This window comes from Mobula birostris, chromosome 13 (assembly GCF_030028105.1).
Source record: "Mobula birostris isolate sMobBir1 chromosome 13, sMobBir1.hap1, whole genome shotgun sequence".
NCBI classification, from domain to species: Eukaryota; Metazoa; Chordata; class Chondrichthyes; order Myliobatiformes; family Myliobatidae; genus Mobula; species Mobula birostris.
Window position 1 is genome coordinate 45884036 of NC_092382.1, and position 16115 is coordinate 45900150.

Here is a 16115-nt window from a genome sequence, read left to right on the forward strand (position 1 = left end):
TAGGGGACAGGCAAAATTTCTTTAGTTTTCTCAGGAAGTAAAGGTGCTGGTGGGCCTTCTTGGCAGTGAACTCTACTTGGTTGGACCAAGTCAGGTCATTTGTGATATTGACCCCGAGGAACTTAAAGCTTTTGACCTGTTCCACTGATGTAAATTGGGTCGTGCGGTCCGCTACTCCTTCTGAAGTCAACAACCAATTCCTTCGTCTTGCTGACATTGAGAGATAGGTTATTGTCTTTGCAACATGCCACCAGGTTCTTAATTTCCTCTCTGTACTCAAACTCATCATTACCCGAGATACGGCCTACAATTGTTGTGTCATCAGCAAACTTATATATTGAGTTCGATGGAAACTTGGCTACACAGTCATGGGTGTACAGTGAGTACAGCAGGGGGCTGAGTACACAGCCCTGTGGGGCACTGGAGCTCAGAGTGATTGTAGAGGACAGCTTGTCCCCTATTTTTACAGCCTGGGTCCTGTCTGTGAGGAAATTGAAGATCCGACTGCAGATCTGAGCGCTAAGGCCCAGGTTCCGGAGCGTAGGAATCAGTTTATTTGGAATGATGGTATTAAAGGCAGAGCTGTAGTCAATGAAAAGGAGCCTTACGTATGCGTCTTTATTCTTCAGGTGTCCTAAGGAGGAATGTAGGGCCAGAGAGATGGCATCTGACGTAGACCTGTTGCTCCGGTAGGCGAATTGCAAAGTGTCGAGGTTGACCGGTAGGCTGTGGTTGATGTGTGCCATAACCAATCTCTCAAAACACTTCATCGCAATTGATGTCAGAGCCACAGGTCGATAGTCATTCAGGCATGCCACCTTGCTCTTCTTCGGCACTGGGATTATCGATGCCTTCTTAAAACACGAGGGGATCTTAGACTGAAGCAAGGAGCAGTTGAAGATGTCAGCAAACACTCCAGCTAGCTCGCTTGCACAGGCCCAGAGAACCCGTCCTGGGACGCCACCTGGGCCGGAGGCCTTCCTTGGATTTATCTCAGGAAGGCCATTCTAACGCCCTCCTCAATGCCACCAGGTCCAGTTCATCCGGAGGAAGCGGGATGCTCCTTTTCTGTTCGAATCTGGCGTAGAATACATTTAGTTCATCAGGAAGAGAAGCGTCACAGTTATTGATATTCCCAGCCTTTTCTTTGCTCTCAGTGATCTCATTTAGACCCTGCCGCATCCCTCTGGTTAGCCTGGACTTCCAACTTGGCTTGATATTGCCTCTTGGCGCCCTTAATGGCTTTCCGGAGTTTACACCTGGATTCCGTGTAGCAACTGGTATCCCCGGACCTAAAAGCCACAGCAGTAGCCTTTAAAAGGGACTTGACCTCATACTTCAACCAAGGTTTCCGGTTAGGTAATACCTGGATTGTCTTGCGAGATAATACTCATTGGTATTGCCATCACTAAGTTCACCACCATCAGTCACCTGGGGGAGGGTTCAGGAGAAATGTTTATGTCCAGTATAGAAACTGGTGTTCCCTGTGTGTATTGTGGCAATGCAAAAGTTGCTGGAGAATTTGCAAGTGGGAAGAAGTGGAGTGATATTTGGAAATCTGACTTTTTAAAGCATCATTTAGCAAGAAAATCACATATCGGCCGTGTGCAAAAGCACTGGTTAGAAAATCCTTCATTACCTGCTATAGGCCTGCTACATAGGTTGTGTGAGAGTGCAGATGAACTCAATTGAACCCAGAGGAGATCAAAGTTCTTATCGCCAGTGATTTGGTTGCTGTTGAAATGAATACCTCTGTATATAAAGTTCAGTTTTCACATGTTGTCACTGGGCAAGAATTGTGCAGCACAAGATTTTTGCACACACTGGTCATTACAAATTAGAGGGGACATTGGTGGGAATGTGGGGAGACCTCCAGTGTCCCTGATACCCTCACATACCTGACTCCCTATGACCCTGCACGTTAGGGAGTTGGAGCTGGAAATGGATGAATTCCGGATCATTCAGAAATCAGAGGGGATGATAGATATGACACGAAGAGAGGTGAGTTACACCCAAGGTGCAGGACACGGGAAACTGGATGAGAGTCAGGAAGGAGAATGAGGTTAAATAGCCATCACTGAGTACTCTTGTGGCCATCCCCCAGGACAACAGGTAGACCACGTTAGAAACTGTTGGCAGGGAATTAGCAAGCACAGGAAAGTCAAAGGGCTGATAGGGGATTTGTTAGTTAGGGGAACAGAACTAGAAGGGGACTAATATCCTAGTGGTCATGCTTGCTAGTGCTAGTGGATGTTAAACTGAAGTTGCAGGGTGGATGGGAGCCTGAATACCAGAACGGATAGTGGAGTCATTGAAGTGAATTGACTTTATTACTTACATCCTTCATATACATGTGGAGTAGAAATCTTTATGTTCCGTCTCCATCTAAATGTGCAATTTGTAGTAATTTGTAATAAACAGTATGTACATCAGAATGGTCAATATAATATAGAAATACAATTGTATCAGCATAAATATATCAGTCTGATGACCTGGTGGAAGGAGCTGTCCCAGAGCCTGTTGGTTCTGGCTTTCATGCTGTGGTACCATTTCCCGGATGGTAGCAGCTGGAATAGTTTGTGGTTGGGGGTGAATCAGGTCTCCAGTGATCCATCAGGCCCTTTTTTACACATCTGTCAGTGTAAGTGTCATGAATAGTGGAAAGTTCACATCTACAAATGCACTGGGCTGTCCGCATCACTCTCTGCAGAGTCCAGCGATTGAGGGAGGTACAGATCCCATACCAGGCAGTAATGCAGCCAGCCAGGATGCTCTCTATTCTGCCCCTGTAGAAAGTTCTTTACATTTGGGGGCACATTCCAAACTTCTTCAGCTTCTGAGGTGAAACTGGCATGTTTGTGCCTTTTTCACCACACAGCCGGGATGTACAGACCACGTGAGATCCTCGACGATGTTTATGCCAAGGAACTTAAATCTGTTTACCCTCTCAACTCCAGATCCATTGATGTCAATACGGGTTAGCCTGTCTCCATTCCTTCTGTAATCCACAACCAGCACCTTTGTTTCTGTGACATCGAGGAAGTGGTTGTTTTCTTGACACCAGTCAGATGTTGTTCAAACTTCAGACAAAGTCAACAATCAAAAGATTGAGCATGGTGCTTCGAATGTACTGAGCTGTGTAAATCAAATGCAAGAAACATCATGGGAAAGCCAGATGAGCTCAGTGTATTGAATTATGATATTGTTACCATTACTGGGACTTGGTTGAAACCAAAATTCTGAGGGATTGAGAGGAACAAATTTACAGAGAGATCACAGACTATGCCAGAAACAAAGACTGATACAGTAAGTGATTTTAACTTTCCATATATTGACTGGGGGTCCCATACTGTAAAAGGACTAGATGGGGCAGAGTTTGTCAAATGTGCTCTCAACCAGTAGAATTCTCAAAGTAGAAGTGTGCAATAAGCTATTAGGAAATGATCCAGGGCTAGTGACAGAAATTAGTGTATGGGAAGACTTTGTACCTAGTGATCATAATACCATGAGATTCCAAGTAAATATGGAAAGAGAGAGGTCTAGACCACAGGTTGAGATTCTAACTTGGGAAAGGTCAATTTTGGTGGTATCAGAAAGGATCTGACAAGTGTGAATTGGGACAGGATGTTTCTGGCAAAGGAGCACTTGGTAAGTGGGAGTTCTTCAGAAGTGAAGTTTCGAGGGTTGTATGTGCCTGTCAAAATAAAAGTTTGGTAACTGGTGCAGGGAACCTTGGTTTTCCAGAGATATTGAGGCCCCGGATATTTTGTTTCTCTAAGTGCCTCAGGCTGTTGGGTGCTACCAAGACTCATTAGTGACTACAATATTATAATTCCACGCCCTGAGCTCAGCTGACTTTTTTTGAAGTCATCTTCTGTTGGTTTCTAAAAGCTTCCCAATAGTTTTTGCTCTTTTGTTTGCCCTCTCTTTGGTTTTTACATTGGCTTTGGCTTCTCATTTCAGCCATGGTTCTGCCCTCCAGACTTTACAATGCTTCCAGTTCTTTGGGATGTATCTATCACTCACCTCCCGAATTGCTCCCAGAAACTCCAGCCATTGCTGCTCTGTTGTCAGTTTCTACCAGTTTCCCCTTCCAATCAAGTTTGGCCAGCTTCTTTGTCATAGAAACATGGAGAAGGTCAGTGCAGAAACATGCCCACTCTGGACGATCAGTGAATGGTAATCTATACTGTGAATGGTATCTGTAATGTGAAAAAGACTAAGGAGCTGGTGGTAGGCCTGAGGAGAGCTAAGGTACCAGTGACCCCTGTGTCCATCCAGGGGGTCAGTGTGGACATGTGGTGGCCAGTGCTATCATGTTTGCTGTTGTGTGCTGGGGCAGCAGGCTGAGGGTAGCAGACACCAACAGAATCAACAACTCATTCGTAAGGCCAGTGATGTTGTGGGGATGGAACTGGACTCTCTCACGGTGGTGTCTGAAAAGAGGATGCTGCCTAAGTTGCATGCCATCTTGGTCAATGTCTCCCATCCTCCACATAATGTACTGGGTGGGCACAGGATCAGCCAGAGACTCATTCCACTGAGATGCAGCACTGAGCGTCATAGGAAGTCATTCCTGCCTGTGGCCATCAAACTTTACAACTCCTCCCTTGGAGGGTCAGACACTCTGAGCCAATAGGCTGGTCCTGGACTTATTTCATAATTTACTGGCATAATTTACATATTACTATTTAACTATTTATAGTTCTATTACTAGTAATTATTTATGGTGCAACTGTAACAAAAACCAATTTCCCCCAGGATCAATAAAGCATGACTATGACTATACGAGGAGGCAAAATAGATAGGGTAGATTTTACATAGCATTCTTGCATCGGTATTTACTCAGGAGACAGATACCCATTCAAACTTCTTATCAAATGGTGGAATCGAGCTCACATGCATCACTTGTGCTGGCATCTCATTCCACACTCTCAACCATTTCACTGAGAGGTTTTCCACATGTTCCCCTTAAATTTTCACCTTCCCCACTTACCCATGACCTCTGGTTGTCGTTCCACCCAAACTCAGTGGTAAAAGCCTGATTGCATTAACCCTATCCATACCCTCATAATTTTGTATACTTCTAACAAATCCTCAAATCATGTATAATTTCCTTGTTTATGTTTAAAGCCTTTTTTAGGGGTCTAAGATGATGAGGGGCATTGATCATGTGGATAGTCAGAGGCTTTTCCCAGGGCTGAAATGGCTAACATGAGGAGCCTGAATAACAGAACATATAGTGCAGAGTTGTGGAGACAGATGTTGTTCAGACTTCAGATAAAGTCAGGAATGAAAAATTTCAGCAACTTTAGTTTAATTCCCCCCCCACACACACACACAAACCCACCTTCCACCATGCAGCTCTATCACCCCTTTGGCTTTCATCTCCCAGATCAATAAAAAGGAGGTGCATACCAGTTACAGGTAAATAGGAACAAATGGGGTACTTATGAAGTACAGGATATTCAAGTGAACACTTACGAAAGAAATAAAAGCAGGCATGAGGTTGCCCAGCAGACAAGGTGAAGGAGAATCTTCAGGGATTCTGCAGATATTTTCAGAGTGAAAAGATTGCAAGGGAGAAAATTAATCCTCTGAAAGATCAGAATGGTAATCCATATGAGGAGACAAAATAGATGGGGGAGATTTTTTTGCCATCTGTATTTACTCAGGAGATGGTCACAGGGTCTATAGAAGTGAGGCAAAGCAGCATCAACTTCATGGACCCTGTACAGATTACAGAGGTGGAGGTGTTTGCTGTCTTAAGGCAGATTACCATGGAAAAATCACCAGGGCCTGACAAGTTGTTCCCTATGACCCTGTGGAAGACAAGTGCAGAAATTGGTGGGGCCCAAGCACAGGTATTTAAATCATTCACAGTGACAGGTGAGGTACTGGAGGTTTGGAGCCAATGTTATTCCGCTGTTCAAGAAAGGCTCCAAATATAAACTAGGAAATTATACGTTGGTGAGCTTGACATCAGTAGTGGAAAAGTTATTGGAACGTATGTGCAGGAACTGGATATATAATTATTTGGATAGATGTGGACTGATTAAGGATAGACAGCATGGCTTTGTGCACGGTAGGTCATGTCTAACAAATCTTATAGAGTCTCTCGAGGAAGTTATCAGGAAAGTGGATGAAGGCAAGGCAGTGGATGTTGTCTACATGGATTTTAGCAAGGCACTTGACAGAGTCTCATATGGGGGGTTGGTCAAGAAGGTTCAGTCACTCAGCATTCAAGATGAGATAGTAAATTGGATGAGACACTGTCTTTGGGAGAAGCCAGACTGTGGTAGCAGATTGTTGCCTCTCTGACTGGAGGCCTGAGACTAGTGGTGTGTCACAGGGATCAGTGCTGGATCTGTTGCTGTTTGTCATCTATGTCAGATATCTGGATGATAACATGGTTAGATGTATCAGCAAATTTGTGGCTGACACCAAGGCTGGGGGTGTAGTGGACGGTGAGGAAGACTATCATGGCTTGCAGAGCAATCTGGACACACTGGAAAAAATGCATTGGGAAACAGAAAATGGAATTTAATGCAGACAGGTGTGAAGTGTTGCACGTTGGTAGGAACAAGGTCTTACACAGTGACTGGTCGGGCTCTGAGGAGTGATGTAGAAGGAAGGGATCTAGGAACGCAGGTCCATAGTTCACTAAAAGTGGTGCCCCAGTTAGGTAGGGACAGAAAGAAAGATTGTGGCACATTGGCCTTCATAAACCAAAGTACTGAGTACAGGAGATAGATGTTATGTTGACGTTGTACAAGAAATTGGTGAGGCCTAATTTGCACTGTTGTGTGCAGTTTTGGTCACCTACCTACAGGAAAGATGTTAAAGAGGTTGAAAGAGTTCAGAGAAAATTTGCAAGGATGTTGCCACGTCTGGAGAATTTGATTATAAGGAAAGATTGAACAGATCAGGCCTTTATTTGTTGGAACATAGAAGATTGAGGGGAGATTTGATGGAGGAGTACCAAAATTATGAGGGGTATAGATAGGGTAAATGCAAGCTGGCTTTTACCACTGAGATTGGGTGGGAATACAACCAGAGGCCATGGGTTAAGAGTGAAAGGTGAAACGTTAAGGGGAAAATGAGGGGAAACTTCTTCACACAGATGGTCATTCGGGTGTGGAATGAGCAGTTAGCGCAAATGGTGAATGTGAGCTCAATCTCGACACTTAAGAGGTATGAGTAGGTACCTGGATGGTAGAGATATGGGAGTAGAAAGTTTAGTTCAGCACAAACTAGAGAGGCCGAAGGGTCTCTTTCTGTGTTGTACTTTTCTATGACTGTGACAAGAACCTTAAATAATACTAATATTCACTTTAATTCCTTTTAACAGACCAACCATTCATCTCAGCAGCAAATTTTTATATGGTGTTTAAACTGTGGCACTTTAAATTCACTGTGCATAAAAGAAAATCCCAGCTGCAGGTCAACAAAGGCTATTTGTGTGAGAGTGTTTCAGTTACTGTGGAGCCAGAGACCTATGTAACTCAGTGGGAACAGGGAATAATACCAGTGGAGAGAGTCAAACTGATCCAAGTCACATATTTGAGATGGCAGAAATGCACCATTCGTATAGAGACAGGAAGAGCAACAGAGAGTTTAATTCCAGATACCAGATACCATTTAATTCCATATACCAGCACTCTGCACAGTTAGAAGATGATTTCTCCTTCCAACTTGGGTTGACTGTCACTGTAACAGTGTGATGTCAGATCACACCTTGGTGACGAAAGTGATCTCATCTGAAATGTTGTCCTTCACCCATTGATGGATTTTGTAAATCTTTTTACAGGTTAAAAACTACAAGGAATTTTTCTATGGGAATCTTGAACACAACACACCAGTTTTGCTGTCTCTGTCCAGATATTTAAGAAGTGGAGCAAAGGAACCACTCGATCATCCTTCCTCCTCAGACTGTGGGGAGGGATTTACTCGATCATCTGACTGACTGGCACGTCCATCATTTTACACATGGGGAGAGGCCATTCACTTGCTCAGACTGTTGGAATGGATTCCCTCAGTCATCTCAGCTGAAGGTACATCAGTAAGTTCACACTGGTCAAGGTCATTCACCTGTTCTGTGGGTGAGAAGGGATTCAGTCGGTCTTCCCACCTGTGGACACACCAGTCAGTTCATACTGGGCAGAGGCTGGTCATCTGCTGAATTTGTGGGAAGGATTCACTTGGTCATCTGACCTCATGGCTCACCAGCGAGTCCACACTGGGGAGAAGCCGTTCACCTGCTCAGAATGTGGGAAGGGATTCACTCGTTCATCCACCCTACAGAGTCACCAGCGAGTTCACACAGGGGACAGGCCATTCAGCTGCTCAGACTGTGGGAAGGGGTTCACTTTGTCATCTCAGCTACTGAGCCACCAGTCAGTTCACACCGGGGAGTGGCCATTCAACTGTTCAGACTGTGGGAAGGGTTTCACTTGGTCACCCGACCTACTGGTGCACCAGCGAGTTCACACCGGAGAGAGGCCATTTACCTGTTCAGTCTGTGGGAAGAGATTCACTCGGTCATCCGACCTACAGAGTCATCAGCGAGTTCACACTGGGGAGAAGCCGTTCACCTGCTCAGAATGTGGAAAGGGATTCACTCAGTCATCCAACCTACAGAGTCATAAGCGAGTTCACACTGGGGAGAAGCCCTTTACCTGCTCAGACTGTGGGAAGAGATTCTCTCATTCATTTCACGTACTGACCCACCAGCGAGTTCACACTGGGGAGAAGCCGTTCACCTGCTCAGAATGTGGGAAGGGATTCAATCAGTCATCCACCCTACTGAGTCACCAGCGACTTCACACTGGGGAGAGGCCGTTCACCTGCTCAGAATGTGGGAAGAGATTCACTCGATCATCTGACCTACTGAGTCACCAACGAGTTCACACTGGAGAGAAGCCGTTCACCTGTTCAGAATGTGCGAAGAGATTCAGTCGATCATCTGACTTACAGAGTCATCAGCGAGTTCACACTGGAGAGAAGCCCTTTACCTGCTCAGAATGTGGGAAGAGATTCACTCGATCATCCACCCTACAGCGTCACCTGCGAGTTCACACTGGGGAGAAGCCGTTCATCTGCTCAGTCTGTGGGAAGAGATTCACTCGATCATCCACCCTACAGAGTCATCAGCGAGTTCACACTGGGGAGGGGCCGTTCACCTGCTCAGACTGTGGGAAAGAATTCACTCAGTCATCCCAACTACTGGCACACCAGTCAGTTCACATTGGGGAGCGGGCATTGATATGAATCTCGAGGTTTAATTTCCTGTGGACTGTCATTTTAAGAGAGAGAGAGAGAGAGAGAGATATTAAGGCGAATCAGTCTGACTTGCAGCTTGTTTACATCACTCGCAGCTTGTTTAGTTTTAACCGAGGACACGGACACTCAGAGTCAGACAGAGACAAAGGAGAAAAAATGGAAGGATCAAAAGAAGGGAACTAGTGGCCAAGGGTCACTGTTTAGAACTTTCCTATGCCCACAAGGGTGGGTTAATTATTGATTCAGCGAACATCGAATGTGTGGTTATCACCTCATTTGATCCATTGGAGTGGATCAGATTTGTGAAGACCACTTATGTCTTATGTGCCTGGGTATGGTCTGGTAATTCACTTGAAGATGATACCCCTTGTGACAAGTCCCTTTCGGTGATAATTCGTACGTGGATTTAGAACGACAAGGATAAAATCTACAGCGACTGTTCTCTTGTTTTACCACCGTGGAACCTGTGGAATTTGACATAATTGCCTTGTCTCGACATTTACCCTGGATTACAAATATCTCTCTCTCATCAACTATTCCATGGATGAACTGAACTTTCATACTTTACCATCTCAAGACTCTAAGCTCAATAGTTTGGGAGTTATATTTAAATATATATATATATATATATATATATATATACACACACACACACACACGTAACACTGTTCAATTTTGTTTACCTTGTTTTAGTTACTATCTTATAAGTAGATACTAATAAAGATAGTGATTTTAACATCAAAACCAGACTCCAGATGTAGTCTATTGCTACTGGTTCATTTCTAAAGCGTTACGGTTCGTAACAAAATTGGGGCCTGCGTCCGGGATATGAACAAATTTGGGGGCATATTGATTATCAGTTTCATTGGGGAAATCCCTTTTGATTTATTTGTGTGTGAAAAATCAGCAGCAATGGATGTTGATAGATTTCTGCAAGCGCCAACCTCTGAAGCATTGGAGGATGCCAGAAGGATTGAGTTGTTGAGTATTGCTAAAAAGTTAAAACTTGGAAAGGTGAAATTGACAATGAGGAGGTCACAGATGCAGAGGATAATAACTGAGCATTGTTTATCCGAGGGTGTGTTTAAAGTGGAGGAGTTGGAGGTGTTTCCTGAAAGTAAACCCATTGAGTTTGCGCTCCTGTACAAGTTAGAAAAATGAAAGATGGAGGCTGCGGAATGGCAGAGGCAGCTTGAGGCTAGGGAGGCAGAAAAACAGAGGGAGGAAGCAAAACGACAGAGGCTGTTTGAGCTGGAAAAGATAGAGAGATTGCTGCAAAGGGGTCTAGTGTTACACTCTGGTGATAAGTTTGAGTCCAGTCAGGAAGTTAAATTGGTACCTCCATTTGATGAGGCAGAGGTTGATAAATACTTCCAGCATTTTGAGAAGTTTGCTCAGAGTTTAAAGTGACCAAAAGCGGGTTGGCCAATTCTCTGACAAAGTGTAATTAAGGGGAAGGTTCAGCGAGCCTATTCTGCCTTGACAGTTGATGAAGCAGCTGATTATGACATTGTGAAACAGGCTGTGCTGAAAGCTTACGAGTTGGTCCCAGAAGCATACAGGCAAAGGTTTAGAAATTTAAGAAAATTGTTGTATGAAATTTGCTTATGAGAAGTTTGTGTGTTTTGAATGCCGGCGCACATATGAAAATGTAAATGATGATTTTAACAGCTTGAAAGAGTTGGTTTTAATTGAAGAATTCAAAAAGGTCCATCCCTGATGACATAAAGACATGCTTAGATGAAAAGGATGCTGCCACTTTGCAATAGTCTGCTAGATTAGCAGATGAGTTTGCTTTAACTCATAAGGTTCAGTTTACCCGGAATAAAAGCTTCCAAAAGAGTAGCAGGAATAACCAGGGTAAACCAGAAGTTAAAGCTGGGATTAGTAACAAGAGTAAGGATGAAGGGAAGCAGTTGAAGGAGAAATATTCTGATCTTTCTTGTTACTATTGTAAGAAAGCTGGTCATATGATAGCTAATTATTCCATCCCGAAGAAGAAAAAGGAAAAGGAGGCCGTCCGAAATGCCTGTGATCTGTATGTTGAAGCACCTATAAACCCACAGGGTTCTGAACATTCTGTTGAGGCTCAGTTAAGGACTGAGAGGTCTGACCGAGTTAAGAAGGGATTCGATCATTTTATGTCAGATGGGTTTGTATTAGTAAAGGAAGGGTCAACCCCAGTACCAGTGAAAATTCTTCGAGATACTGGGGCTTCTCAGTCAGTTACGTTAGACAGTGTTCTAAAGTTTGGTGATGAGACTAACATTGGTGAGATAAATCTTATTAAAGGCATTGGGGGTGGCATGGTTTCTGTGCCATTGCACAGGGTAACTTTACAGTCAGGTTTGGTTTCAGGACCTGTTAAGATCAGATTATGTTCCAGTTTACCGGTGGAAGATGTTACTTTGCTGTTAGGGAATGACCGGGCAGATGGTAAAGTTGTTCCTGCAGTGCAGTTGACAACTAACCCAACCACTGATGACCCACAGATGGATTTTAATATTTATCCTTCCTGCGCAGTAACTCAAAGTATGGCTAAAAAGTCTGCCAATGGAGACGGTTCTGTGCAGCATGATTCTGGTACCTATGACAGCCAAAATCGGGATCAGGTTATGATGACTTGTAAGGGTCTTTTCTGCCTTCATTGTTTCAACAGGATTCAGGTACTAAGTCTGATGAGAAAGATTTATCCCTGTCTAGGAAGGAGTTTATAGCAGAACAGAATTGAGACCTTGAGACTGAACCTTTAAAAAAAACAGCTGTCTCAGATGATGCGAATAAGAAAGTGCCAGTAGGGTATTATCTCAAGGATGGAGTGTTAATGAGGAAGTGGAGGCCACCTGCTATACCTGCGAGTGAGGAATGGGCAATTGTTCACCAAGTTGTAGTCCCTAAAGTTTATAGGACTGAAATTTTAACTTTCCCCCACAGTATGCCCTTAGGTGGCCATTGAGAACCTAGAACAGTTCAGGCCCTATGGCACACAATGTTGTGCTGACCCTTAAACCCTGCCTCCCATATAACCCCCCACCTTAAATTCCTCCATGTACCTGTCTAGTAGTCTCTTAAACATCACTAGTGTATCTGCCTCCACCACTGACTCAGGCAGTGCATTCCACACACCAACCACTCTCTGAGTAAAAAACCTTCCTCTAATATCCCCCTTGAACTTCCGACCCCTTACCTTAAAGCCATGCCCTCTTGTATTGAGCAGTGGTGCCCTGGGGAAGAGGCGCTGGCTATCCACTCTATCGATTCCTCTTAATATCTTGTATATTTTGGAGTGAATAAAACTGTAAGCAGGATTATGAAAGAATTTTACTGGCCTAACTTGAGGAAAGATGTTGTGACCTATTGCAGAACCTGTCGCACTTGTCAAGCTGTGGGTAAACCCAATCAGTTCATCCCAGTGGCCCCACTCCGGCCTATACCTGCTTTCAGTGAACCCTTTTCCAAAGTTATAGTAGATTGTGTTGGCCCATTGCCAAAGACTAAAGCTGGCCATCAGTATTTGCTAACTATTATGTGCACTGCATCCAGATTCCCAGAAGCAATACCTCTCAGAAATATTAAAGCTAAAACTGTGGGGAGGGCTCTTATCAGTTTTTTTTTACTTTATTTGGTTTGCCTAGAGAAATCCAGTCTGATCAACAAAGTAATTTTACATCTGGATTGTTCCAGCAGGTAGTTTATGAACTGGGAACTAAAAAAATTACATCGTCTGCATACCATCCAGAATTACAAAGGGCTTTAGAAAGATTTCATTCTACCCTCAAAACAAAGATTAAGACATACTGTGTAGAAAATGGAAAAGACTTGGATGAAGGCAAACTGTCTTTTTTGCTTTTGTTCGCAGTAAGTGTCTCGGTACAGGAAAGACTGGGCTTTAGTCCATTTGAACTTATATTTGGTCATAGAGTGAGGGGAACTTTGACCTTGTTAAAGGAACAATGGACTGATGGGGATGTACATGTTAACCTGTTAGACTATGTTTTGAAGTTCAAAAATAAACTACACCAAGCCTGTAGTCCAGCGAGACAAAACCTAAAGACTTCTCAAAATAAAATGAAGTGTTAATTTGATAAGCAGGCTTGCAAAAGAAAATACCAGGTGGGGGATAAGGTGCTTGCCTTATTTCCAATGTTGACGAATCCACTTCAGGCGAAATTCAATGGACCATATGAAATAGTCTCTCCAAGTAATGATGTGAATTATGTTATTAAAACACCTGACCGACGTAAACTAACACAGGTGGTACACATAAATATGATAAAGCCTTATTTTGAGAAGCAAACCACGGTCACAGTACATGACGCAGATATTGGTCAAGCCAAACCAATTAAGCAACAGCCGTATCGCATGAACGTAGAAAAGCGTAAATTGGCTGAGCAAGAAATTGAATATATGCTGAAAATGGTATTATTAGGTCTTCAACATCAGATTGGAGCTCACCCTGCGTTATTGTGCCCAAACCTGATGGTAGTGTTAGATTTTCCACTGATTATAGGAAGGTAAATGCAGTAACATAAACAGATGCCTATTCTATCTCTAGGGTGGATGATTGCATGGATAAGGTTGGAAGAGGTAAATTTCTTACAAAGATTGATCTGTTGAAAGGGTATTGGTGTGTTCCATTGATGGACAGAGGTAGAGAAATTTCTGCGTTTGTGACACCTTCTGGGTGGTATGAATACAATGTTTTGCCATTTGGAATGAAAAATGCTCCAGGAACATTCCAGAGAATGATTGATTCTGTAATTTGAGGGTTAGAACACGCAGTTGCCTATATTGATGACTTAGTCACAGGGAGTGACACTTGGGAAGAGCATATCTCTGCAGTAGAAAAGCTGTTTGACAGGCTTTCCCAGGCCAACCTTACAGTTAACTTAGCTGAGAGTGAATTTGGCCATGCCACTGTGACCTACCTTGGGTATGTAGTAGGTCGAGGCAAGTTGTCACCTGTTCAGGCAATTTCTGAAGTTCCTATTCCAACTGGTAAGAAGCCTCTTAGAAGGTTTCTGGGAATGGTTGGATATTATCATAAGTTCTGTAAGAACTTTGCAGATATCGCTCTTCCTCTGACTAATCTCCTGAAGAAGGGTGAAAAGTTTGTCTGGACCGAGCCCTGTCAGGAGGCATTTGATCGATTGAAAGTTATTATTTGACATTAGGCCAATCAATGTAGTGTCGTCAGCAAATTTAATTAGCAGATTGGAGCTGTGGGTGGCGACACAAGTCATGGGTATAAAGAGAGTAAAGGAGGGGGCCAAGGAGACAACCCTGCGGGGTATGAGTCCTGAGGGTCAGAGAGACAGAGGTGAGGGAGCCCACTCTTACCACCTGCCGGCGATCTGACAGGAAGTCCAGGATCCAGCTACACAAGGCAGGGTGAAGACCGAGGTCTCTGAGCTTCTTGTCGATACTTCACGCCTTCGTATGGCTACTGCTCTGCCCGTGACTGCAAGGAACTGCAGAGAACTTTGGAGAGCAGAGAACATCAGAGAAACAAGCCTCCCCTCCATGGACTCTTCCTACACTTCCCCTGCCTTGGAAAAGCAGGCCGTGTTCTCAAAGATCCTCACAACCCGTACATTCTTGCTGCAAACCCGCTCCCCTATCGGGGAAAAGATACAAATGCCTTAAAGCGCATACCACCAGGCTTAAGGACAGCTTCCTGTCTGCGGTTATAAGCCAAATGAGTGGTCTCCAGTCCGATAAAATGGACTCGACCTCACAATGTAAGTGGACGTGACCCTGCACCATATGTCTATCTGCACTGCACTTTCTCTGAAGCCATAATGCTTTGTTGCAGTTATTGTTTTGTCGTATATCAGCTCAATGTACTGTTGTAATGTATCGATCTGCGTGGATGGTACGTCAGGCAAGATTTACACTGTAGCTCAGTACGTGATGATAACAAACAAATTCCCCATTTTAATTGTGTGGAAATATTAGACAGACTGAGCTGCTTTGGAACCACAGAAGGAAATTTAATTGTTGTCATTTCTGAAGAATGCAAACAAAGGGAAAAGGCTTCAATCTCGCATTATGATCTGCGGTAACTGGGATCAGGTGACCGGTGGTGGGTCTCCCATATCAATATCAGAATCAGGTTTAATAGCACCGGCATATGTCATGAAATTCGTTGTCTCTGCGGCAGTAATAGAACCGAATTTATAGCAATAGATTTTAACAATTGTGATTTAAAATAAGAATATATATATATATATATATGTATATATATTAAATAGTTAAATTATGTAAGTAGTACAACATAAAAAAATGTAATAAACTATTTTAATTGTGTGGAGCTATTTGACTGACTGGGTTGTTGCATTGGAAATTCTGGAGTGAAGCTTAACTAAACTGTACACATTTATGAGAAGCTCAGATAAATAGAAAAGGCTAAATTCTCACATAAATTGATCATACACCCAGAAACATTGGCTGCACTTCAGCAGGTAAAAACAGTGGAATGAAACATGCTGAAAATTTTGCAGATAAAAACATATTGCCCACCCACAACGAAAGGATGTGACAGATCCGGATCTCACTGCCTTGTCTGAACGGGTGAAAGATGAAGCTACACGGACACGTAGAGCAGTGACCGGAAGATGCTGCAGATCTGCGGGAAAACGTGAACAGGAAACGGGATCAGGTGACAGGTGGATGGTCTCCCACCTGAACCGGTGACTCTGCTCCTTGCCCCTCACATGCTGTCCGACCCATCCGCTGCATTTCCCACATTATTTCATATTTACAACAAATACATAGTTACCTTTTCTCTCCATATCTTCTCTGTCCCTTTCCTTCCAGGTCACAGAGTCACG

At 43.6% G+C, this 16115-nt stretch overlaps 1 protein-coding gene across 1 annotated transcript in view; it reads left to right on the forward strand.

Moving 5' to 3' along the window:
- Positions 1-8217: 8217 nt before the first annotated feature.
- Positions 8218-16115, forward strand: part of LOC140207919 (uncharacterized) — a 78487-nt gene continuing 70589 nt past the window's right edge. The window contains exon 1 of the mRNA XM_072276459.1: positions 8218-9264. Coding sequence (XP_072132560.1) covers positions 8218-9264 — 1047 coding nt within the window. The remainder of the gene's footprint in view (positions 9265-16115) is intronic.